The sequence below is a fragment of the Gymnogyps californianus genome, chromosome Z (genome assembly GCF_018139145.2).
Source record: "Gymnogyps californianus isolate 813 chromosome Z, ASM1813914v2, whole genome shotgun sequence".
NCBI lineage: Eukaryota > Metazoa > Chordata > Aves > Accipitriformes > Cathartidae > Gymnogyps > Gymnogyps californianus.
The window spans coordinates 70,835,658-70,860,268 of record NC_059500.1 but is presented as its reverse complement, the minus strand read 5'-3'; the positions used below and the strand labels follow the sequence as shown (position 1 = coordinate 70,860,268).

Here is a 24,611-nt window from a genome sequence, read left to right as displayed (position 1 = left end):
AGACCTCATTTGCATATATGTAAATTGGATTTCTGCTTCTCTGTTCAAACTGCTACACTACCCTGATGCATTGTTTAAAAGCTTCACAATGCAACAGTTCTTTGGTTTCCTTAATTCAGCTAATATAACTAACAGTTTCATTTTTTCAGTCTAGAGGTAGAAATGCTGTACTATGGGTAGTAGCTACTGTACAAAGCTGATAATGTAAAATTTTCTAAATATTGAAAAATGTTGATTCTTCTTGACTAATTGTGAGCTGCTACAATGTAGTACTTTTAACTCATTACAGTTGGGGAATGGAAAAAAAACCCCTCACAACAAAACTTGTCTATCAGTCAAGCCATTAATTGTTTGCATGCTGTTCTGATGCTTTGTATGAAAGAATTTATCTCATCTTGAGCTGTCAATTTTTTCCCAGTAGTTGCTGGGTATTTTAAATTCCTTAAATGAGTGAGTTTATTAATATTCTCAGTGACATCAAATTTGAGTTCTGGTTTCACTGGATCTCAGTCTCTAGTTCTCGAATTGAATCCCACCTTGTTTGCCAATGGTATAACAGACGCAATTTTGCTCTCAACACAACAGATGTAATACTTGGACCCAGATGTTCCTGTGTGGTTTCTTCATATTGTGTTTGTTGTATAAGCTAATCCCATCAGTCTCTCTTTGTCTTTTGTTTACTTTCATCTGTTTACTCACATCATCATACTTACAAAAACTTTGTAGTGTAAGAGACAGACTTCCTGAATTGCATGCTTAGTTCCCAGCTGGTGCAGGCAACCACATCCTCTCCCTTCTGTTAACATCTGTATGATCCATCTTTAAAGTAATGGTGTTGCTTATCTCTACTACTCCTAATGGAAGACTGTTTCAGAAAGTGGCAGCTCTGATGGTAAGAAGCTCTGTTCTGATTTTCTTCTTGCTTGCATTCATGCCCCCATTTATTGTTGTGTTAGCATTGCCCGGGAGCATTCTTCCTTTGTAACCTTCTTTGACTGCGTTAGAGAGAGCAACCACATCCCCTCTTGACCTTTGTTTTCTTAGCTAAACAAACCAACCCCTTCTACTCTCCTCTTACAAAGAAAGTTTACTTTTCCCCTGACCATCCTAGCACACTGCACTTGCTCCACTCTCTGGTCTGGATCTTGCTAGTTCAGGTTTCTTATCATGTATCTGTGGAGAAGGTTTCTAATTTAAGTGTCTGGTTTTGGAGGAATTTCTCCCATTGAATATCTGTATAATTTAATTATTGTGGCAGTAATACCAGGAAAGAACTTTAATTAGTAGTGACAGCCTCTGATGTTTACAGCTCTTCCAGGTGATCAGGAAAGGAGAGTGAACAGATTTTTTTTTTTATATTGTTTCTTCATTGTTTCTGTGTTACATACAGGATTTCCAATAATACTGAGTAGTGATGTGGCCTTAGTCAGCTTTGAAGCAGTTTCGGTGAAGAGATCATCAGACAGGACCTTTCTGTTGTACATATAATTTATGCGTGAAAGGTGTTCTTTAATTTCTTTAATTATTAACTTTTCAATGAAAATGTAAATTCTAAAAGTGTTAGCTCCTGTGGGTGTGCTCTTGCAGACTCATTGTGGGAAAAGTTAGGTCCTCTCCCCAGCCCCCCCCCCCCCCCTTTTTTTTTTTTTTAGGAATTGCTTATTTATGGAACTAAGAAACCACTTAAATTCTGTGTATGTTGGTATTTGTTTTGGGTTAAAAAACCTCGAGTATCAAGTAGTATTTGAAACTGCTCTGGGTATTTGAAGGGTGTTTTCTCCTGGATTAAAAAAAAACCCAAACACAACCACCCACACAGAATATCTGTCTGTAGCAGTTTCCTTAACTAGATTTCTGTACCTATAATGTACTATATTTTTAATAAACAAATGTAATTTAGTGGTGAGAATGAAACTGTGGCAGGTGCAGCAAAGGAAGTCAACTCATTGTCAGTTCTGTTTAACCTCAGTGTTGGTATTTTTTCAAAGAATTCAGTTGTGTGTAGGTAGGGAAACTTTGAAAAGTCAGCTTCAGTGGTTCATGAAAACTTTGAGCAGGAAAAAGACTTAAAACATTTGGTTTCATTGTCTTGCTTGGATTCTATACGTATTTATTAGCAGTGGTGTCCTATATATTGCCATTGGTGTGGCATAAGAAAGAATGAGATAAAAATTACTAAGGAAATGACAGTGATCTTTTGGTTTATATGTATTGTATATGTAATTCTTAAAAATGTTGGCTTGTAAAGTAAGCGTAAGCAAATCATGATTTCAGCATATTCAGTAGATAACATAAATGCTTACAGAAGAAGTCTTCTTACTATTTCCTAAACTGTTAACACAGGTGCCTGCCTATAATAGGTAACCACATATATATCAAATTCCTTTCCTTTAGTTAATTTTGTTTGTCTTCAAAAATTGTGATGGTCAGTTTTTGTCATTTCATTAGTATAGTAGTGGATTGTAATGTGTGATCTTCGTAAATTTTTGTTGTTTTGGAACTGCAGTTGAAATTACTGTGATGACTTTTTTTTTTTGTAGCAGCGTGGACTTCATTACAGTTGGGATCTTTATAGGTAGTGAAAACTGAGTGAACAGATTCCTTTTTCAGTAGTTGAATATAAACTGTGCTGTTTTACAGGAAATAAGCTAGTTCAGTGATGCCTAAACCTTTTCTTTTTGTGGAGGGGGTGATACAGCTTCTGGTAGTAGTGTTTAATATTGAAGAGATATTTTCAGATCAATTTTGAAATAGCTACTACTTTTAAAATATGGTAAGATTTTGTATTTGTCACTTTGTTTACTCCTTGATTTTTGCATCTGTAAATTACTCCTTTTGTTTTTACTACCTGCTTCTTATATGAAAAATATCTCCTTCTGCAGAACTGGGAAGTGAATATAGCAGCTAATTACTTAAACTGGTTATGCATTAAGTGCTGTCCTCTGCAGTATGAACTAACAGAAGTTTTGTTACAAGTTTTTGAGTTGGTACTGTATAACCTGAGCAAATTTTCTTTTGATTGCCTTATCTTTTTGGTGAAGGGCTCTGCTTCTAAGACCAGAAGCTTGTCTTTTGATTGCTTAATACCATTTGATATTTAAAATCTACACTGTTCTACCCACTCTTGACAAAATCTACTTACTATGCAGCTGAGAGTATGGTCTGCGTTTCATTTATATTACTGAATTTAAAATTCTAAAACAGTAAACTGAGAATTTTCATTTGTTTGTTTGTTTGTTTTTAGTGCTTGGGAGATGGGAAGTAATGATAGCTGGCACCTGAACTAAAATATCTGTGTAGGCACTACTGTCCCAGAACTTCAGGATGAATGGGGATATGCCTCATGTTCCCATCACTACTCTTGCAGGGATTGCTAGTCTTACCGACCGTAAGTACTCTTCTTTTTCTTGTCTTTGCTATGCTGTTTTCTGCCTTTTCGGTAAATACCTGCATTTTCAAAATACTAAAAATAGTTTATTATAAAAGTTCTTAGAGGTAAATCTGTTAAAAATCAGATTTGGCATTAGAAATGTTAATTTTGTCATTGCTTGAATTTTAAAAATCTATTCAAGTAAAACATGCTAATTTAAACATGAAATGAAATGAAATGTAGGTTAAAAAAACCCTTAAGGAAACCTGAAACAAAATATAGGAATTCATTGTTTGTTTGGAATATCATTCAGTAGCATATCTAGGTACCCCACAAATAAAAAACCCAATGTAAATGATAAAATACTTCTCTAAAACATACATTTCATCATCTTCACCAAAAAGAGAGAGAGGATTACACTGATGCTCAACTAACTAGAGTTGTGGAATATGCTGAATATACTTGAAACCTAGTTCCTTAGATTTGGACAAGGTACAAAGAAGTTGCTCTGATTAATAGGTGCAAAGAATGGTTGCTGGAATGGAAATAAGCAGCTGAACCTATGAGTCTTTGTTGTTCAGCCTACTAAAGGAGCAGATGAGGTGTGTGTACTGTCTTTAAATACATCAGGAAGACAAAATGCAAGGAAAGGAAAAGAACTATTTACATTAAAAGCTGATACTGGCACAAAACCAAATGGTTATAATGTGACCAAAAATAAATTTCTAGTGAAGACTAAGAGGAGATTTATTATTACTATAATGAGGTCCTAGAACAATCATTGCAATAAGAGCAGTTGGGACAAAGATGCATCTTGTTTATAAAATGTAAGAAAGAGTTTATAGCTCAGTTGTCTGTTTGAGGATAATTGGACTCAGTGAACCAGGTGGTTCTTCTGAGCTCTTGTTTTTATTATTATACTGTTGAAATTTGGAAACTTTCCAAGAGACACTGCAAGTATATACCTAGCAATTGATTTTAATTGCCTACAGTAAAAAAAGCAGATGTATTGGAGGAAAAAACCCACTTCTTCATGTCCTTCTGATATTCTGAAATACCAAATTGGAAGATGCTGCTTATGTATTTAGATGTGTATACATGTATCATTATGTATGTCTAATAATGGACCATCAGGATGCAAGTAATAAGTTTCTGGGCTATGGGCAGTTTTCCAGCATTGAGTATCTGCAGGTAAGGTTCTAAAGAAAGTCAAAATACTTAACTGGTAGAAGTCACTGGCCAGACTCCTGATGCAAGAGTTTCTTGAAACACTGAACTGCCTTTGGTGGGACTAGCCCTTGTGTTAGGTGCATTTGCTTCTTCATCTGTTGTATTTATCTGATGTTTAGAAACTCAGGAGCAGCTGAAAGAGACAGGCTTGTCACTGCTTCTCACCTTATTTTTCTCTGTGTGAAAAGAAGGAACTGGAATGGGCAAGACCTTTTGCCCTAAAAACATGAAGGACATGATGATTAGGGGCAGTAGAGTAGGCTAGTTAACTAGCTGAATTTATACTGTTTTAATAAATACGTTTTGCTGATCTTGCTAATTTTTCCAAGTTTCTGGCACATTCAAGGTAATCTGATGCAAGTAATGAAAGCTAGCTATTTTAATATATTACACACTTCTGTTTGAATTGCAATCTATTTCTAAATACAGTAATGGTATACATTATATAGGGGGAAAAATACTGGAATCTTCCACCCTCCGCATTTTTTAAATAAAGAATTTCAAAATATAAAAGAGCCAAAAGTATATTTCATTTAAGTTGTTTTTTCTGAAGGTATTTCTAATGATTCAGTTAAAACCTTTATCTCAGAGCTGTAATCAGCCTGGAAACTTGAAGTTAGAGTCAGCTTGTTTTTGTGGACCCGTGAAAGTGACTTTTCTATGCAGCTAGCTTTTTGGCCTCTTCTGGCTTACTCTCCTGTTGTCTGTGTAGCTCTGCAAATCATCTGGTCAAGGCTTCTTGTATGGTACACTTCCTTGTTACGTCTGTAGACCTAAGAATGTCCTCTGAAAGTATAGTGTGCTCGTTTATAATCTGGTTGAAATATTATGATGGGCGTTTTCATTAAAACTTTTTACCAAGATTTGTGAATAGGTATATTGACTGAATTGACATTTTAGTGATTATACCAACCAATGATACTAGCCTTTTCTTCAGAAGATGACTTACATAGAAATAAATACAAGAAGAGGAAAACAAACTGAGAACTTAATTAGTGGCTTAAATTGGTTGTTGGGTTGTTTGTTTTTTTGGTGGGTTTGGTGTTTTTTGTTTTGTGGTGTGGGGCTTTTTGCTTTGTTTTGTTTTTTTTAATCTACTCTGACCATACAAAGTGGGAACACTAATTAAATATGAAGATCAGAGTAGAAAACTTAAAGTATATTCTCAATGCACTTACAGTACTGCATGCAACTACATGGATTTTGCATTTCCTTCCTTTATCAATGCTTTTGGCTCCAAGAGAAAGCTGCCATAACATATTAAATAACTTAATATTCTGGAATGTTTAGAAATATGTTTTTATTTATAATACTTGCCTTAGCACAGTTAAATATTTACAATAATACAGTAATATAACTTGTGGACTTGATTGCATTACTTGGTTTAAAACAGAGCCAAGCCTTTGTGTGTGTGTCTGTGTGTTCATGATTAAAAAAAAAATCCAGAAATAGTCCCTCTATTTTAAATGTAGTTGTCAAGTTTTCTTTCTTAATCACATGAAGGAGTGAGAAAGTGTCCATATTGGTATGCTTGTGTTTCATGAAATGGTTCTGAACTCCTTTCTGTTTCTAATAACAGTTTTGAACCAGCTGCCTCTTCCATCACCTTTACCTGCTACAACAACAAAAAGCCTGCTTTTCAATGGACGGATAGCTGAAGAGGTGAACTGCCTTCTGGCTTGCAGGGATGAAAATCTGGTTTCACAGCTTGTCCACAGTCTCAATCAGGTGTCAACAGATCACATGTATGTATTTTGAACTTCAATTATATCAGAACACCATCCTTATTCCTTGAAATCAAAATTAACTGGATTGATAAGGATGTTTGTGAGAATCTGAAAATTAGAACATGCATGTTTTTTATTAGGCTTGCTTAGCAGGTGACTGCTGTATAAGAGTAAAAAGTTTCAGTCAGTCAGAACGTTAATAATTGTCCGGCAGCCCTTATGCATAACTGTGGGGGTTATTTTATAGATCTGCTGCTTATTCCATTCTTGCTAGTTAGGAGTGCAGACTTTGTGGTGTTGATTGTGCGATACTCATTTGTGTTCCACTTCGGTTAAAAATGCACATAGACAAATTGTATACCCAGTGTTACACAAAAAGAAAATTTTTGAGACACCCATGTAAGACCCATGTCAATTCTGATAAGGTATTGAACTTAAATATTTTAAGAATTGAGCCAGCAAGTATGCTAATGTATTCTCTTTTTGTTAAAATTTTTTTTTTTTTTCCCCTGGTGTCCTTTGAATTGTCTTATGTTGACAATCCTGTCTTTTTCCTACATGTTCCAATCAATTGTTTTGATCAAATGGAAGTAGCTTTTAAAAGTCCTCAAAGCAAACAATAAGTGAAAGCATGGATGCATTTATAGAAAATCTATTACTTTTTTTTTTATGGTTTGGAGGGAATCCTGTGATGTCAGACATGCCAGTTTCCCTTTTTAAAATGAAAGATTCTCAAAGCATTGGGCTGCAACCTGAATGTTATACATTCATGCATATGTTATTTTCACTCCTACAATAATACTTTCTTGATGTTATGCCAAAGCGTTCTTTTATGGAGAAGATCGCGATATAAAAGTGGGCATAATAAACTTTTTATAATAGTCTGAAACTGACAGCCATGTATATATAAGTGCTTAGTAACAGAAAATAATTTTGAAGACTAGTAGGAATACCTCTTCTGCCATTCCTTAAAGAAGAGAGGAAGAAAAATAGAGGCAGGGAACAGTGCTTTGCAGACTTGTTTTTTTCTATATTTTAACAGTAAATTGTCTTCTTTCATTTTGGTTTTTTTGTTGGTTTGGTTTGGTTTTTCTTTTTTTTTTTTTTTTACTTGACTCATAGTTTCTTATAATTTGAAAATGCATTTGCCTCTTTATTTGCTTACTTCCACAATTCCAGAGAGTTGAAAGATAACCTTGGCAGTGATGATCCAGAGGGAGATATACCAGTCTTGCTGCAGGCTATCCTGGCAAGGAATCCTAATGTTTTCAGGGAGAAAAGCATGCAAAACAGATACGGGGTACAAAGCGGTAAGGATTTTTGATTATTTATTGATTGCATTTTACGTTGTTCTGTAAGTTTAGGGGACTGATACTAACCACAAATATATATGGATCACAACTGTGAAATTTATGCATTACCTTGTGTTTGATAGTGATATGTACCTTGACATCTTCCACGAGTGATTATATTAGAATAAGCATGGAAATAAACTCTACCAGGTATTTTTGTAAAAAATGTTTACTTTCATTACAAAGTTTAACCTCTATGATAAGTGATTGGATTTTATTTTAAAATAATTTTATTTGAATTTTTTTGTGGCTAGGTTCATATATTTGTCTTAGTAAATAATTGAAGTTGGAAAAATATGCCTTGATCTTGCTGAAAATGTGTACGATTATCATTGCAGTGGTAGTTCTTAATAGTTCTGGGGTAAGGAATAAAGTTGAATGAACCATACTTAACAGCTCCTGCCTGCCATTCCTTGTCTCAGTAATTTGTGATGCCCTGCAGATTTTACTGTTTTGACAGCTGACACCTCTTCTGAGGTGTAGTGAGATATACTGCTGGATAGCAAAGATAAGGACAGAGACAAAACAAAGGATTAATTGGACAGATTCGAGTTATAGGTCTGGAGACTTGCACCTGAAGTATGTTCTTTAAATACCAAATTATGAAATGAGGAGGGGAATTTCCAGAGTTTCCACAGCGTGAGGATAAAGCTTTGTTAGCACTGTAGAGATATAGATAGAAGTATTACTGAAGTCCACAGGGGATAGGAAGTGTAGGGTGGTTTTGGAGGGGAAAAATAGTAAAGTGAGATGATTAGGTTCCTTCACCTAGGCTAGTGAGTAAAAAGCCATACAATATTTGAAAAGAACTTGCTAAGGACAGAACACGTAATGTTGCTTGAAAGAAGGCAGAAATTTCCTGGAATGAAAATGTGAAAGGCAGTGCTAAATATTTGTAAGTTCATTGATACGTATGTCCTGAAATTTAAGCTCTGAAAACAGTCTCCAGATCCTGTGTTTAGTGGTAGCTGTGGCAGAGTATGATTTTTCCAGCTGTGGGAAGAGTTGTGACTGTCCTGCCAGTTTGCAGAGTGGTCCCACAAAGAACGTACACTTAAATTAGAGTTTTCCACCAGTTTTGTAGAGTAAAATAATTTTTTACCAGTGCAAAAGGAAGACATAATTTTGTAAATTATCTGTTCCAGCAGAGGCTTTTGAAAGAAAGAAGACAAAGCTAGTTAATTTCTTTCTGATTTTTGCTAATTCTGTGCTGCTTTGCAGGGAGAAACACTTTTGCAGCTTGATTTGGTAGGTTAAGAATAATCCTTAATGAAACAAAAGCACTTCTATCTTCAGTAAATGTGCTTTGGCCTATGCTTGAAGGAATGTATTAGTACAGAATAAAAAATAATTCAACATGAAACTTAAAAGAATAGTTGATGTTATTTTAGTACAGCTAACAAAGTGGTTTCAGAGAACCAGAAGAGATCAGACTTTAAAACTCCCTTGAATATTTAATTTTATTTTACATAATTCTGAATACTTGTACGAGTGCAAGCATTGCAATGCAAGTGTGAAATCTGAAAACTGAAAAGAAAGGGGGAGGAGAGGAAAAGCATAGCTGTAGACAAAGTATTTTGAGAAGAAGGCGGCCCTGGAATGAATGTTTGGAAAAGTTAGATAAAGTATGACTTTATTTTCAATGGAAAAAGGCCACACTCTTACTGGGAAATAGGTGGATCTTTAAGCTAGATGCTGGCAGGTAGTGGTAGTCTTATTAGCTGTTACTGTGTCCCATTCAGATCTCCAAGGCCAAAGGAGGCTATACTGATGTGTTGGGGCAGCAAAGGTTGGGTTTTCTTCTGCTTTCTGAACAGACGTTGTAATCTCTGTAGACTCATGATTTGTAGAACAATTGGGGGTTTGGTAGAGATCTTGTGTGATGCATTTTGCCAGCTAGAAGAATGAAATTTAGGCTCTTGTATTTCAAATGCATCTCTTCTGCTTTCCTTACCATCTTCCTTCTGAATATTGTCCTTCTGCCTTTTGTCGCATCCAGCATGTGATGAAGTCAGTGCTGGGTACTGTGACCCACTATTTGTAATACCCACAATTGAGAAGGAATGAAGGCAGCGGGACCTACTATCTATTTGCTCAGCCTGGGATGAGTCTGTGCGCCATGATCCCTTGAGTGTCAGTTCCAGTATTAGTATGGACAAAGTGAACTCAAATTCATTTCTCGTAGCCTTGATTTCTGATGCAAGAACAGGAAGATCACCTGGCTAAAGAATTACATTAAACACAGAATGAAATTCTTGGTTCAGTACAGTTCTCAGGAAATAAAGGCATCTTCAGAAAGCTAAATACTATGTTTTGAATTCTTGTGAATATAGGGTAAGGCACAAGCAGCATTCTGTGCTGAAGTTTTTTCCCAAGTTCATATTGATCTGTAGTTCAATGTTAAGTTTAGAGCAAGAATTGTTTTTAGTTATGATGAACAAATAGTGCAAGAAGGACGTATTATGTGGACACTTCTTTCACGTTGTATCCTGAGTGGGTACCCTCCACCTTCCCCTCCTCTCCCCCCGTTGCTGACATATTTCATTTCAGGTAACGTAGCAGCAATGTTCAAACTCTTATTCGCTGTCTTTTGGTAACAGTCACGTTGTCAAAACAGTCTTCATACAGCTTAGATTTTTTAGATTAGATTTTTAGTTAGATTTTTCGGACTATTTTCTATTACCAGGTTGCCTGAACAGACTGAGTCACATCACCATGCGACGTCAGGCCTAACTTTGTAGAAGAGCAAAATGTTAGTTTTATTTTAGACCTTTTTCTATCAGATGACATACAGAAAGTTCTGGGTGCCATCTTGCAACTACATCTGTCTTGCGTCTTATGGGGTATGAGTGAAGTGGATTTCTTTATAATTATTTATTTAAAATTAAGGTATTACTTAGTTTCAGTTTTCATAATTTTTTCTCTTTTCCCTCTCAGCACTTTGGCTTTGTCTTTCAGCAGATATATGTTGGAAGATCAGCTAAAATAGTATATTGCAATAGGTTAGTATTCATAGCATCACATAGGGTTCAGAAAGGACTTAATATTCACTTTAAGCTATTTATCAGAACTTATGAATTTTGGGGGATTAAAATCTTATGCATCGTTCCATAAACGTCGATTACTTGGATAATTTTTTTCATTTATACAGGAATTCAAGTGCATGCGTGCCTGTAAAAGGGAAAAACTGCAGACATACACTTTCAATAAGAGTGTATATTTAACTGAAAAATCACCTGTTGGTGAACAGTCCTAGCTTAAGCGTGCATGATGCTGTAATACAGTCTAATCATACAAGACTTCTTCTGTGACCTTGAGCTGCGTTTTTATGTAGTGCATTCTTTGGCATTTAGTACAGGATTTATGCGTATCATTTTTTCCCAAGCAAAAAAAATATAGTCAAGACTGGGAGTATGTGTTATAAGAAAACTCATTCTAGTAATGTTACTGCTAGGATGATGTTTTCTCAAATCTGAGCATTGCCAACATTCAAAATTAAGGTTGCATTTAAAAGAAATTCTTAAATATTTAAGGTATGGAAATGCACAGTGGAGCCATAAATCTGCTGCTTGGTGATGTGGCAACAATGTAAAAAAATGTACAAGAAGATATTTTAGTGCTAATGGCCACAGCCCAATTTCAGCTCCTTGTTAGACTAAAAGTTTGGGGCTTATTTTTACTTCTTTCTGATTACATCATTATCAGGCATACTTGTTATCAGTCTGGAAACTTTGGAGACACTTTTTTTTGTTGGTTGGTTGGTTGTTTTTGTTGGGTTTTTTTTCTTCTCTTTTAAGTTACCTAGATTGTGCCTCCCATGTCCCACCCCCCCATCAACAGAGAGAGAGAAGTGAGAGCTGTTGTCACAGAATAAGTTTTAGGGTTTTTTTAAATGACATTAAAAATGGATTCATTTATATATTTTCTGTCATTCTTTTAAACCAAAAACTACCACATCTGTGGTTCAAAACATGTTTTAAATTTAGGGAGGAGAAAATAGATATTTTAAAAGTATTTTGAAAGTGCAGTCTGTGCTTTAAGCATAAAATGAAACTTCGTCTGTGTAGTTCATGCTCATACGGGCACATTCTGTCAGCTTTCTGTACATGAATGTTAAGGGTTAGTAGTTTGACTTAAAATACTGTACCTAGCTGCGTTGAGAGTGGCAGTGAGAGGTGAGTGGGCAGTGGGCACGCCGGGCACTGCCTCCAACACAAAACCGCTGGAGTTTCCTCCTCACTCGCTCGAATGCGAGGCAACCAGTGTCCATTTAAACAAATTTTGCAGGAGTTGAGAAGTCCTCTTCGGTTACTCGGGACAATGAAATGTCCTCTGTATTGAACTATGGAGGTCTTTGATCCCCCCCCCCCCAGCACAACATGGGACTTTCACTTCTGCTCTGGGCTAGTATTCGTGTGCTAATGTACTTGGAATGCAGCATTTCACACCTACCGGGAGGTAGTAACGGCTGCATTCCTGCGGGATTATCACATCTCTTCTCTGCTGGGGAGAGGGGAAGAGAAAAGAGGGTGACAGGGAGGATTTCTGAAACTAGTTTTGCTTGTGTGAATATTGCAGTAATTGAAATCGGTGATAGCAATTGAAGGATTGATGGCTCCCAAACACTGGATTGGGGACTTCTGTCAGCCTTCTGTCTAACCTTTGGTTTAAAATATGTGTACTACTGATGTGCTTTTACCCACGGCTGTGGAACACTTGCTGTGGCTTCCCAAGCTGCAGTGTGCACGTGGATTCTGGCACTGTTTTAGCTGCAAGACATTCAGTTCTGTCATTAAAATAACTTAAAATTCATTGAAGTTTTTGTGTTTCTGCATCACTTCAACTTCCAGTGTCATGCTGTTGTTAGGGAATTCTTTATACTTGTATCCAAAAGAGGAAAAAAAAGATTCCTTTAAATTCTTCCTAATAATTATGTGAGTTACAATAGAATAGAATATTTCATGTGGAAGGGACCTACCATTATCTAGTCCAACTGCCTGACCAATTCAGGGCTGACAGAAAGTTCAAGCAAATTATTAAGGGCATTGTCCAAATGCCTCTTAAATTAGGTAGTTTCAAGCACATTGGTACTTGTGGCTTGCCAGCTAGCACAACTCCTGAATTTCCAAAGCCTGACTGTGAAGATCTACAGACTGTAGGAGCCTGCAGTTGGGATATTGGTTCTGCTTTGCAATTGAAATATTTCAGCACCTTCTTTGATAACATTCCTTGTAAGCGTAGTGGAGGTGGAATAGAAAGCTTTTGTCCCTGGGTAGAAAAGAACCACCAAGGCATTATGGGAGCGGTGAGAATATCTTGCAGCACTTAGCCCGAGATGGTTGTTTGCTGTACTTGCTGTAAAAACAGGAGATAAGTTTTCTGTGTTCTTCTGACTTGTGAAGCTTCCAAATCTTTTACTTATTGGCACAATGAGTACTGTACATACCTGGGGTGTGGAATATATGTCCTGTTACAAAATGTTTCTATTTACTAGTAGGTTTTGGCTTCGGAAGCTCTAAGGAACAGAGGAGGGAACTACTGTTAATATTTATGATTGAATTAACACTGTTTTAGGGAACGCTTTTTAATGTCATAATGTAAAATGGATGTCTTGCATGGAATCGGTAATTTCTAATGTTTTCCAACAGTTGTGGGTAGATGATGTTAATGTCTGTAAAGTTTAAAATCTCTTTGTGTATAATTATTTCTGAAATGAGAGACTTCATTGATTAAAAAGGAAATGTGTGTAAAGTAATGCTGCTGTCTTCTTTTTAATAGGGATGATGATGTCGCAGTTTAATATTTCTCAGAATTCCATGCGTGGTAGTCCTGCATCTTCCAATTATCAACAAACCACTATCTCACATAGCCCTTCCAGGTAATGCTTTCTTTTAAATGGGTACAGTGGCAGTCAATTCTTGTTGCAAGTATGTGAGTGGAAGGTGATCAGTGTCAAGACAAATTTTGCATTTGTCTGACAGCAGGGTGAGTTTCTTCAGCTGGCAAAGAAACATCTTTCTGTCTGTGAATTAATCCTTGTATTCTGAGGATTAGTCATGATTCTCCGTGCTCTCTCCCTCCAATAATTTTGGCAAACTTTCTTTCCTGCTTAAGGAGTCCCCCTGCCTCCTGCCACCACTCCAGCTGTTTTCTACCTGTGGCAGAGGCTGAGACTGGTGGCAGGAGGATAGGAGAGAAGAGGCTAATGTGTTCCAGCATGTGTAACAGTACCAGTGTTGACAGGAGCGTGGGAAAGAAGGCTTGTAAAAGCGTGGAGTACTGCTGTAACAGTCATACAAAAGGCCACTCAGAGGAGGATAGACCCAGTAGTTTGGCCAGTCTTCCAGTAGCATCCCTGTCAACTTACTGGTTGTTTTTTAAACTTTTGAGTGTTGGCAAGTAGCATGTATCTATAATCCAGGCCTTTATTAATATAATAAAGTACTCTGGACTAGAGGAAAGGGTTCTGCATGTAGCTTCAACCCAGTTACTGGGCTTTAACAGATTTCATCTTCAGTTATTAGATATCATTATTAAAATAAACTTATTTCTCATTTCACTTCAAGTTACTGTAATTGTTTTGGCAAATGAAGTGCTCTGTATCTGCACAAAAACCAGTACACTTTTTTACTTTTATATCTAAAAGGGATATTGAAGAAGGTTTTTTGAATTGTGAATGTTACAATGACTATTGCTGTCTTCTCGAAATCCTTGCAAAATCCTTGTGTTAAATACTTTGCTATTTCTTTCTATGGAAGCTTACCTTCACAGAGTTGCTATCTAGAACTGAGGGTTGTGAAAGTGTGTAATGTACTTTCTGAACTATTTATTTGGTTTATTTTTATTTTGAAAAGCTCGTATAAGAATGTAAGTTATAATGTGCATGTATTATTGTCACAAGCCTATGTTATTTTTATGGCTTCCTGTCTGTAGGATCAGTCTAAGACAAAGCCAGTGAAAGAATAAGTTGTATTCAGCAGACTTTGGGTCAGGTCCTGCCTAACTGCCTGTCACATTCCTGTGTCTTGGCAGTATAGTTCTGTTAGATGAAGTTCTTTGAAATCTTACTGGAAAAATCATATTTAGATTAGGCTCCTTGTTAATCCTAGCGACCTAGTTGTTAACTAAAACTTAGCTGTCACTTTCATTCAAACTTCCAGGACTAACTTTTGGAAATTGCAGATCTTATTTTAGTACATATTTGTGTCATTGTTTCCTTTCCCTAGGTGGAGGTCTTATGAATACTTTTTATTCTGTTCTTTACTTTTACTAATGCAGTATCTAAGCTGTGACTCTTAAGTAATAATTGAAGTTGGAAAGGTATTGATAGCTTAAAATACTGCTTTTGAGGGAGATTCTTGGTTATGTTGGAATTTAGTATCTTAAAGAAGTTGTAAAGTTCTGAATGTATAATATTCCAAAATAAATAATAAATTTGTCTAAATTTGCTTTTCCAACTTTTAAAAAGTTTTTTTAATTTTATTTTTAGTCGGTTTGTGCCACCACAGACAAGCTCTGGTAACAGATTTTTGGCACAACAGAACAGTCCAGTGCCTAGTCCATATGCTCCTCAAAGCCCTGCAGGATACATGCCATATTCACATCCTCCAAGTTATACACCACATCCTCAGATGCAGCAAGGTAAGTCTGTGATGTTTGTTTTATTCTCCTGTCTCACGTCAACTTTACCTTCATGTGCGTTTCACAGCTTTCTAATTTCTTTGAAGGGGTCACATGCTTACCTGCCAACTCAAAGAGTTGCATTATGTTTAAGCTTTGCTTTCCTGACTGTACAGGGTGGTAGTATATACTTTATTTAAAAAAAATAAAAGGGAAGAAGAAAAGGTAAAACACATGTCCATGTTAGGTTGCTCCCCTGTGTACACCCATTTTGCATAGTTGTCACGTATACACGACAATGGAAAAAATTAAAACAAACCAAAAACTTTTATTTGTTAGCTATGGCCGTCATTTATCTGTACTAGCAAAAACCTTGTTTTTGACAATGTAATGTAAGTTTTGCTGCCAGCTTATTTAGCCTCACCAATAGCCTTTGTAGTGTCGACTGGATTAATTGTACATTGGCTAGAATTATGCTTAAGGTATGCAGTAAGTGGCAAAGATGACCTTCAGAATGAATGGATTTCTTTGTTCTTCCCTTTTCTAAAAACAATCTTGAACAACATGAACACTGTTAAAGTATCTAGGCTTTTTTTTTATTGGTAAGTAGAATTCTCATTGGATTCTTTTAACTAATTCGTTCTTGAAGTTTAGCATTGTGCTTAGAATATATATAGCTGTTCTGTATGTAATGTTGTATGTGTCATGAATACCTTGGAAGTTACTAAAGGTAGCGAATACAAATTATATAGAGGAAAACAAAGTTTTCTATGACCAGTAAGAATATGATACTGAATGTAATTAGGATAGAAGTGGAGAGAAACTTCGCTAATCTGTACACGGAATTTAGGTTTTAAATCCTCTTGAAAGTTAAAATCTTAGATATCTAATTTTATTGAAGCTATTTGTGGCAAAAGGATTCAATCAAAAAGTTGGATTCTTGTTCAGATTCCAGACCTCTTGCATCCAACTCATTAATATCCACTATTATGGTGTTTTCTCTGAAACTTTTTAAGAGTTAATGAGTGTGTGAATATATCAGTATAGTTACATACATTTTTTGTATTTCAGCTTCAGTATCCAGTCCCATTGTCACAGCTGGGATGAGGAATCTTCATGAAAATAAAGTTTCAAGTCAGTTGTCTGGAAATTCAGCTAATCATCATGCTGATAATTCTAGACATGGCTCAAATGAAGACTACCTACAGATGGTGCACAGACTAAGTAGTGATGTATGTTACCTAAATCAGCTTATTATGATAAAGCAAATATTTAGTATGATAAAGCAAGTATGTGTTTAGCTGCCTTAGAAGTCAGACATTTTACTATGATGTTGTTGATGTATAAAACCACTGAAAATATGTTTCCATTTCAGATGTGTACACTCAACCATGCAACTTTAATATGTGAGATCTAATTTTTTGTAGATCTCTCTTTCCTTTGGAACTATTTGTAACATTAATTCTGATGAAATCAGGAAAAGTAGAAAATCTTTACATAATCTCATATGTGAGTTTATTTTAAAGAAATGGCAGAGTGTCTCTACAGTTACTGTAGCAATATGTTGATACAAACAATACTAGATTCTAAAGAGGTGTATAGTTAACTTGTCTCTCTGAAGATCCCCGCAAGTCTTAATTAGACTTGACATATTTGAATAACCTATTGGGTAATACAGTAGTGTTGTCAAAGGCAAGAATTCCTATGGACATTTTTTCTTACTGGTCTATTATGTGCTTTTATGGCCTGGTTTCTTTGTAAGAAGTTTTCGCTTAGTGACTTTATTTCATGTGGGAGAAATTCCTTCTGAAATCTTGAATCTAAAGGGAAAAAACCCAACTTCCTCCCACATTTTTTTTGAACTAGTGATTAAGTTTCTTCTTAATGAGCATCTCATACTGTGGATGAAGCTTGTTGGGATTCTTGTTTACAAGTTTAGCACACAATCCCTTAACAACTCTTAAGGGGAGAGCACTTAAGTTTCAGTTTTATTTTTTCATCAAAACCTGGTGGCAAGCAGGCCTCTTTTGTGTGTGTGTGTGTGTGTGTGTGTGTGTGTGTGTGTGTGTGTGTGTGATTGTGTGTATGTTTTATTTAGCTTACAAAAACCATGGGCAACTCTTGTCTTCCTAAACTAGCTTGTGGAAGCAAAAAAATGTTGTATTCAACAAGTGTACTATTAACACCAGGCTCCCTAAATCCCTTGCCAGGATTAATACAGTAGAACTCCAAGAGAGTTATTAGTTTTACTAGTCGTCTTTTTTTTTTTTTTTTTTTAAATGCAAGAATTATGCTGATTAAAAATATTAGCTAAGAAGTAGTATCTTAAACAAGAGAGTGTTGTAATGAAGGAATCTATCATAATACAGAAACATCAGATGTTTTTCTCAGTCTCTGCTTCAGCAATGCAAATTCTTCAAAATAGGAAGCTGTTCGTGGCATTAAATGTACATATATCCCCCAACTATGTTAAAGGTACACTATCAAGAGAATCTTGGTTTTATTAAGTCAGGATTTTTGGAAAACTTTAATAATAAGATAATTTATTTCATAATTTTTAAAGATGAAGTCTTTAAAAATATTCATCCCTAATTTTGTGATCCAGGCAATGCAACCACATCCTAGTTCATGAAAACTTAGAAATGAAATTCTTTCAAAACAGACAGACTGTGAAAACATAAAGCATACCCTCATTGGTTGGTTTAATTGGAGAAATACTGAACATAAAAAATAGTAAATGTTGTAGACTTGCACTTTTAATCCTTTGTGGATTTTCTTAATGGAGCATATATGTTACATTTATTTTATTTGTAATTATACCTTTAAAAGCTGATTTCAGTAGCTATCGTGCAGAAAACAGTTTGAAGAACTTGGATTAATTAAAGTTTTGCATCTATGTATGAATAATAAGCTTAATCATAATGTCACAGCCTTTTCAGAAGCAGTGTGACCTTTGGCAAAGGTAGTTATGAATGAGGATTATTAAATCATAAAACTTAAAAACTTTGATTATGTTTTGTTCTTTTTCTTAGTTTTAGGATTTTATTGCTTTAAAAAATGTAAATAGCTACAGGACATTGTGTATTTGCGATATATGAGTCTACAAAATCAGCAAGTACACCCTTGAAGGCTCACTACACATACGCTCAATTTAAGGATGATTTTTTGGTAAACTTGAGAGCATTCCTAGAATATAAGTTCGTGCTTACGTATCACCATTTGATGAAGCTCTGAACGAGGAAACTGTAAATGAGCACTTCTGAAAGTTTGTCAGCTACGGTAGGAATGGCATGTGTACCCGAAAGGTCATCTATTTAGTCTGTTTAGTTAATTTAATAAAGTCGCCTTTGCCTATGTCCTTGGCAATCATGGGTAGAGGACCTCTCCTGTCCAAATAAAACGTATATGCCAAAAAGTTTCTAAGCTTTTTTTTCAGTATTTTTGGTTTTTTTATGAGATTTATTACAAGTCAAAGGTAAGTCAGGTTTGAAAAAAATCAGCTCCATAATTTCAATGTAGTAGATAAGAGTAACTCATCAGGAAATTACTTCACTTTGACTTACAATAGCAACATGTAAGTTTAAGATACAGTTCTTTTTATTGCATTGAATCTGAATATTAGGTTTCTTTGCACATGAGGCTTTCCTCACATGAGGCAAAAACTCTTTGCAAGCACTGTTGCAAAAATAGGTGTAACGAATAGCACAGCGTGAGTTGTAGATTCATTGTGCTGTGGGAGGAAAAAAAAATCTAATAAAATTGTTTTCTAAGTGCCCGTGGATGGTGAAACTGATGAAATCTGGTTTCTTACGGATTTATATTCTTTGACTTGTAAGCACCTTCAGTCCATAAATTTCAAACTCTTTCCTTTTCCCTAAGCACTGTCAACTACGCCTTCACAACGTGTAACATATATGCTGTCTAGTCTACAGCTATGCATGTGGAAGTTGACTGTTTGACCATTGTAAGAGGGAGTGTGTACTTGCCCATCTATGCAGGCTTCTGTCTCCTTGAAATGCCAATTTAGCTTTCTAAGTTACTACCGGCTCTGATTTTTTTCATACAGACATGTAAAAACGTAATTACAGTTGAGCCTTCTAACATTTTATTAATCGGGTTGAAATTGGTCAAAAGGATAAAATGCATTTATCAGACAGATAATTCAGGTTTGGAACAAAAAAGTTATATGAAAGAACTGTGTGAGACGGAGACTTCCTTTGTATGACTTCACTCTTTAAAAGAACAGACTTTTTGTAATTTGTTTGTAATTATAGAAATTGTTTCTTCATAGATATAGGGGTTGTTAGTTTGTTCTTTCCCAAAACATTCCTGTAGATATTGTATAAAAAACAGTGCTAAAAATGCAAAATACTGTTCTGTAGAAGTTTAAATCTAGTTAGATTGAGTGAATGAGTATACTCGTGACCAGCAGAGGGCTCCATGAAAGCAATAAAAAACCAATGTAGACTATTAAATGGAATTTGAATAGTGGGTTCATATTTAATTTTAAGATAGTGTGGGGGTAAAAAAGAGACATTTACATTCTTAAAGATAGAGCATGGATATCATTACATTGTAATTAGTATTATATTATGAAGAAGTTTGTCAGAAATTATGAATTCCATTGAAGCAGCTTGTTCTGTGCAAAACTGAGAAGACAGAACTTGTTTGCCGTGTTGGAAGTGCTTCATATCGCCATTGAGTGTTTTCCTATCTAACTGTTGAGATAGGCAAATAACAAGCTAAAGTCACTCCAGTTGTGTTTTACACGAGACTATCTCAGCTGCTGCAATGGGAGTGCTAGAGATTTTGTTCCATCCTGATGTGTGTATACTGGAGGATATAAATACAAAGTGTTAATTTGTTTAACTGTAAAAGTAAGATGGCATTCTAGATAAGCTTTAAGGGTGGGTTAAGTGAAGAAATAGTGAGTTTATTTTAAAAACCTACATTTTATACTCTGTTTCTTTCATTTGGTATTGTATAGAGGTCATGTATCTGCTTTTCAGCTCTTTCCTATGAGTGCTTGTAACAAAAAAGTTCTAAATGGAATCTTAGTGTAAACCAAAAGTGCTTATTGAGCTAGAAGACATGTGACTAGATTTATTTTTGTGTGCATGTTCTGGTTATAGATTCCTCTTAGGGCTGATTGTGCTTTGGAATATTGCCTATATAGTGGTCTAATAGCAGTAGTCTAAATTACAAAGATTTTTATGTAAATAAATATTTTTCTAATATTTTTTCTATGCTTTTTTGTCCAATCCGTTTTATCAGTATATGTACTAATTTCAGTCTTTATCAAGTGTTCATGTTCATAATGTTAATTTTTTATCATTGTCACTTTAGGATGGTGATCCTTCAATAAGGAATGCTGCATCTTTTTCCTTGAGGTCACCACAGTCAGTCTGCTCTCCAGCTGGAAGTGACGGAACCCTTAAAGGTAGTCTAGCAGTCATATTTATCAATGTATTTTTTCACAGTTTTAAAGAACAAAGAGTTTAAAGAGGTATTTAGTTATTCCTCCTGACTTCTGTATTCAAATAGTACTAGAGAGTATGTTATTATGTTTTGGATACAAAACTGTTTTGAGCCCTGATGCAGAAGAAATTTCTGAAGGTCTGAAAATTGACTAATCATCCTTCAAAACAAAGCTCAAATTCATGGAGGACAGAAGGATTTAAAATCCTTTCCAATATGAGGATTAAATTCTTTATAAGAATGGTTTGAGTTGCTTTACATAAGAAACAGTTTAAAGGCAGCATTACGAGTATTGAACTCTTAACCAGCTCAAAAGTGTTTTAACATGCAACACTTGTCTTAATTGCAATCATGAAATTTTAAGAACATGAAATTAAAAGTAGTTCAATGAACTCAATACGTATAGCGTAAATGAAGCTTGAAAACCGTAGTTGTGGAGAAGGAATAGGGTGAACTGTCAGTCAGTTGAGAGGGAACAGAAAAAAAATTGCTCAAAATAATTCTTTATGCTAAAATCTGGAATGCATACTGCTGTTTTTAATATTATCCCTAAGAAGCAATGACTGAGATACATGAGACTTAGCAAGGTAGGGGTTTGGGCATATTCTTGCTAGTTTACTTTTTCAGTGCTTATATATTTACATGGCAACACTGGAAAGATGCAACAGTGCTTTCTTCTCTTGAGCCCCGAAACAAAATTAAGTCTTTCTGGATGGTCAGATTAGGTAGAGAGGGAGCACAGGAGATGGGGGAGATTCCAGTGAAGGTATTGGCCTTGTGCAGCCTGGATAAGAGACATCTTCAGCAGGGGTAAACCTTAGAGCAGCCTTCCCCTACCTATGAGGAGATTATCAGGAAGACCCTGAGTCAGGCTTTTCAGTGTTGTGGAGGAAGAATGAGATACAATGGACTTAAATTGAAATGGGAGGTTCTAACTAGGTCTAAGGAAAAACTTTTTTACTATCAGGACAGTCAAGCATTGCAAAAGGTTCCCCAGAGAATCTGTGCATTTTCTATCCTTGGAGGTTTTCAAGATCAGGCTGGGTAAAGCCCTGCATAATGTGGCCTTGCTTACCCTGCTTTGAGCATAAGGATGGACTAACGACCTTCTGAGGTCCCTTCTTAACTGAATTATCCTATGTTCCTGTGACTGCTAAATGATCTCTGTGGTTCATCTTCTGTAGGCAAGTATATGCCTACAAGTATATGTTAAACAGTGATAGAAGATATGTGGCTCAAGTGGCAAGTGAGAAGTACATGTATAGCATGCCAGCAGCATCAGTATTTTAGGAGGTCTTATGCTAAAGGACTTGTAAGACTTGTGTAAATGGCGAAGACTAAATGTGGTTGGTTTTCTCTCTTTGTCGACCTTTCCAGTTTAAGAATATTGTGAATCTAAGCTGCTTCCACTCAGGTACATGATTACCCCTCAGCCAGAAGAATATTTAAATTATTTTTTTGGTTAAAGTTGCTTCTCTTTCAATTGGCTGTGTCAGAACCCCGTTTTGAACGGATACCTTTTCAGATTATTTCTGAAAACAGTCTGATTGTACAGTTCAGATTGTAGTGTTTCAGCATTAGAGGGGCTGAAAAAGTGCAAGAGGAGCTTTTTGATTTATTTACCTGTTTGTTGGCTTTACTTTTCCCATTGATAAAGCACACAACTGAAGTACTGTTACTAATGGTGCTACCATTTTGCCTTCTTAAAGAGATTAGTGAACCCTGATTGAGAGAACCAGTTCTTGAAGCTGCAAGAATCTTGCCAGACATTTACTTCCTCTAATCTCGTATTTTAGAAATGTATGGAAGAGGTGTGGATAATTACAGTGTTATTTAGAACATGGGATCCCTGACTGAGTTTTTGGCCCATGATTTGGAGTGAAAGTTGTGCTGATAAATTTTCCAGTGATGAACAAACAGCAAGTGTCTATGCTGAGCTTTTTGTTGCTACTCGCATTAGCCCTTGAAAGTTTGATTGACAGGTCAAAAACTTTGATAAAGACAATTAGCAAAATACTTAGTTGTTTGTTTGGGAGGACAAAAGGAATGGCACTCGGCATCATCAGTCCAGAGAGAGATCTCAGGAAGGATGTTATAATATCTAAACTTTCTTATGTAACATAGAAACTTGAGGCAATTACCGAACGTACGGGTACAGACTGCGTTTCTGTGCTTTGGACATGGAAGTAGCAAGGACTTCTGGAGACTTGGAGAATGTGATTGCACTGTCTTGAATGACTTTAAGATTGAATGTAGCTGTCTAATTGACAGAATCTGAATGAGGAAGTTTTGTTTGCAGCTCGGGCAAATATTTGAGAGATGGCAGAAGTTATATTTGTTATTTTGGTTGGTTATTCACTTACTCAGTGGAGTAAAGTTTCTCTGTTACAGAAATCTTTGCTTCACTTCTGCTCCGGTCAAGGTGCCAGAGCAGCTGAAGTTTTATCCAGAAGTTCTAGGCTGGTCTTTATCCTTTCTTTCTTAGGTAAATCTTGTATTTTTAGCTGTGCAAACAGAATAATGGCTCTGCTTTCGTGCTATCATCTGTTACCACATCTACTTTCTTAAAAAATTCATTTCTATGAATTCATCTGTGAAGAATTAACATGGAGTATTTTCCTTTTGTTGATCTCATAAAATATTCTCTGGGTTCCATTACCCAAGATCGATTACTCATCAAAATCCTTTATCCATTTGTTCTACTTTTCCACTGCTCTGGAACCTCAGAAAATATTCCTTCCCCCCCCCCCGCTCAAACAACTTCTAAAGATCTGTATAAAGGAAAGCCTTCCACAATGTTTTTAGTCCATTGCTTTCCAAAGAGAAGTGTTCATATAATTTACAGTCCTGCTTCCATACAGTTTCCTAAACTCCTGGGAAAACATCTGTAAGGACTAGCAACAACCCTTATGAAACGATATAATTTTGGACTCTTTTCCAGAAATAAGTTGTATTCCCTCCAGAAATTGTTAATGGGTATTTGATTATTTTCTGAATAATTTGGGAAGATTACTTTTATTTTCTTAGGCATTTGTAGGACTTCTCCAGAGAGATTCCTCTACACTTGGTCTCTGAACGTATAGTGGGTGGCATGAAGAATTAGGAATCTTCACAAATCTGTAATACAGACTCCAGTGCTCTCAAAGGCACTTGTTGAGAAAAACCTATCATCTCACCTTGTCGCCTTCAAAAGAAAGGTGGAAGAAATTTATTCAAAGATTTTTTCTGACAAGGCCAAAATAAACATTCATTCTTGTTTCTTTCTTCAAGTCTTAATTTTTTATGCAAGGATACTTCTGAATACAGCAGTTCTACGCTAGAACAGCCAAAGCTGATTTTTTCATGACACATTTGAAGCTCTGGAGGAAGTGGTGGGACTCTTCCCTGAAAAGTATTGAAAGAGTATGTGGAAAGTGAATACAGTCTGTCCCTAAAAACCTCCCAAATGTATGTTCTTTTTCTGTCTCATATGCTATCCGTTTAAGTTTGAGTTTTAAATTGTTATGCTCTTTGAAAACGCATGTCAACATTGTCTGTTAATCAAAATAAGTAATAATTTCTTTATATCTAGTACAAAACTTGGGAGGATTTTCAGAGGAAGATTGTGTGATGTTAGAAAATACAGCAGGAAAGGACATGGGGACTTCCCATCTCTTACCCTCATGTTGGATGAGCTGTACCAGTATCACTCCCGATAACTTCCATCTATTTTTTTTGTTAAAATGTCAGTAATGGAGTTTCCTTACTTTTGCCATGCAACCTGTTCAAATTCTTAGTGCTAGAAAGCTTTTCTCCTAATGCTTAGCCTGAATCATTTTTGTTGCAATTAGGCAT

At 35.8% G+C, this 24,611-nt stretch overlaps 1 protein-coding gene across 4 annotated transcripts in view; it reads left to right on the top strand.

Annotated features, from left to right (window-relative positions):
- NIPBL (NIPBL cohesin loading factor) overlaps positions 1 to 24,611 on the top strand; it is a 159,736-nt gene that overhangs the window by 55,416 nt on the left and 79,709 nt on the right. For all 4 annotated transcript variants that reach the window (XM_050913707.1, XM_050913706.1, XM_050913703.1 and 1 more), the window contains exons 2-8: positions 3,245 to 3,388; positions 6,180 to 6,345; positions 7,507 to 7,637; positions 13,458 to 13,557; positions 15,169 to 15,320; positions 16,371 to 16,531; positions 20,646 to 20,739. In XM_050913707.1, coding sequence (XP_050769664.1) covers positions 3,325 to 3,388; positions 6,180 to 6,345; positions 7,507 to 7,637; positions 13,458 to 13,557; positions 15,169 to 15,320; positions 16,371 to 16,531; positions 20,646 to 20,739 — 868 coding nt within the window. In that variant the 5' untranslated portion in view covers positions 3,245 to 3,324. The remainder of the gene's footprint in view (positions 1 to 3,244; positions 3,389 to 6,179; positions 6,346 to 7,506; positions 7,638 to 13,457; positions 13,558 to 15,168; positions 15,321 to 16,370; positions 16,532 to 20,645; positions 20,740 to 24,611) is intronic.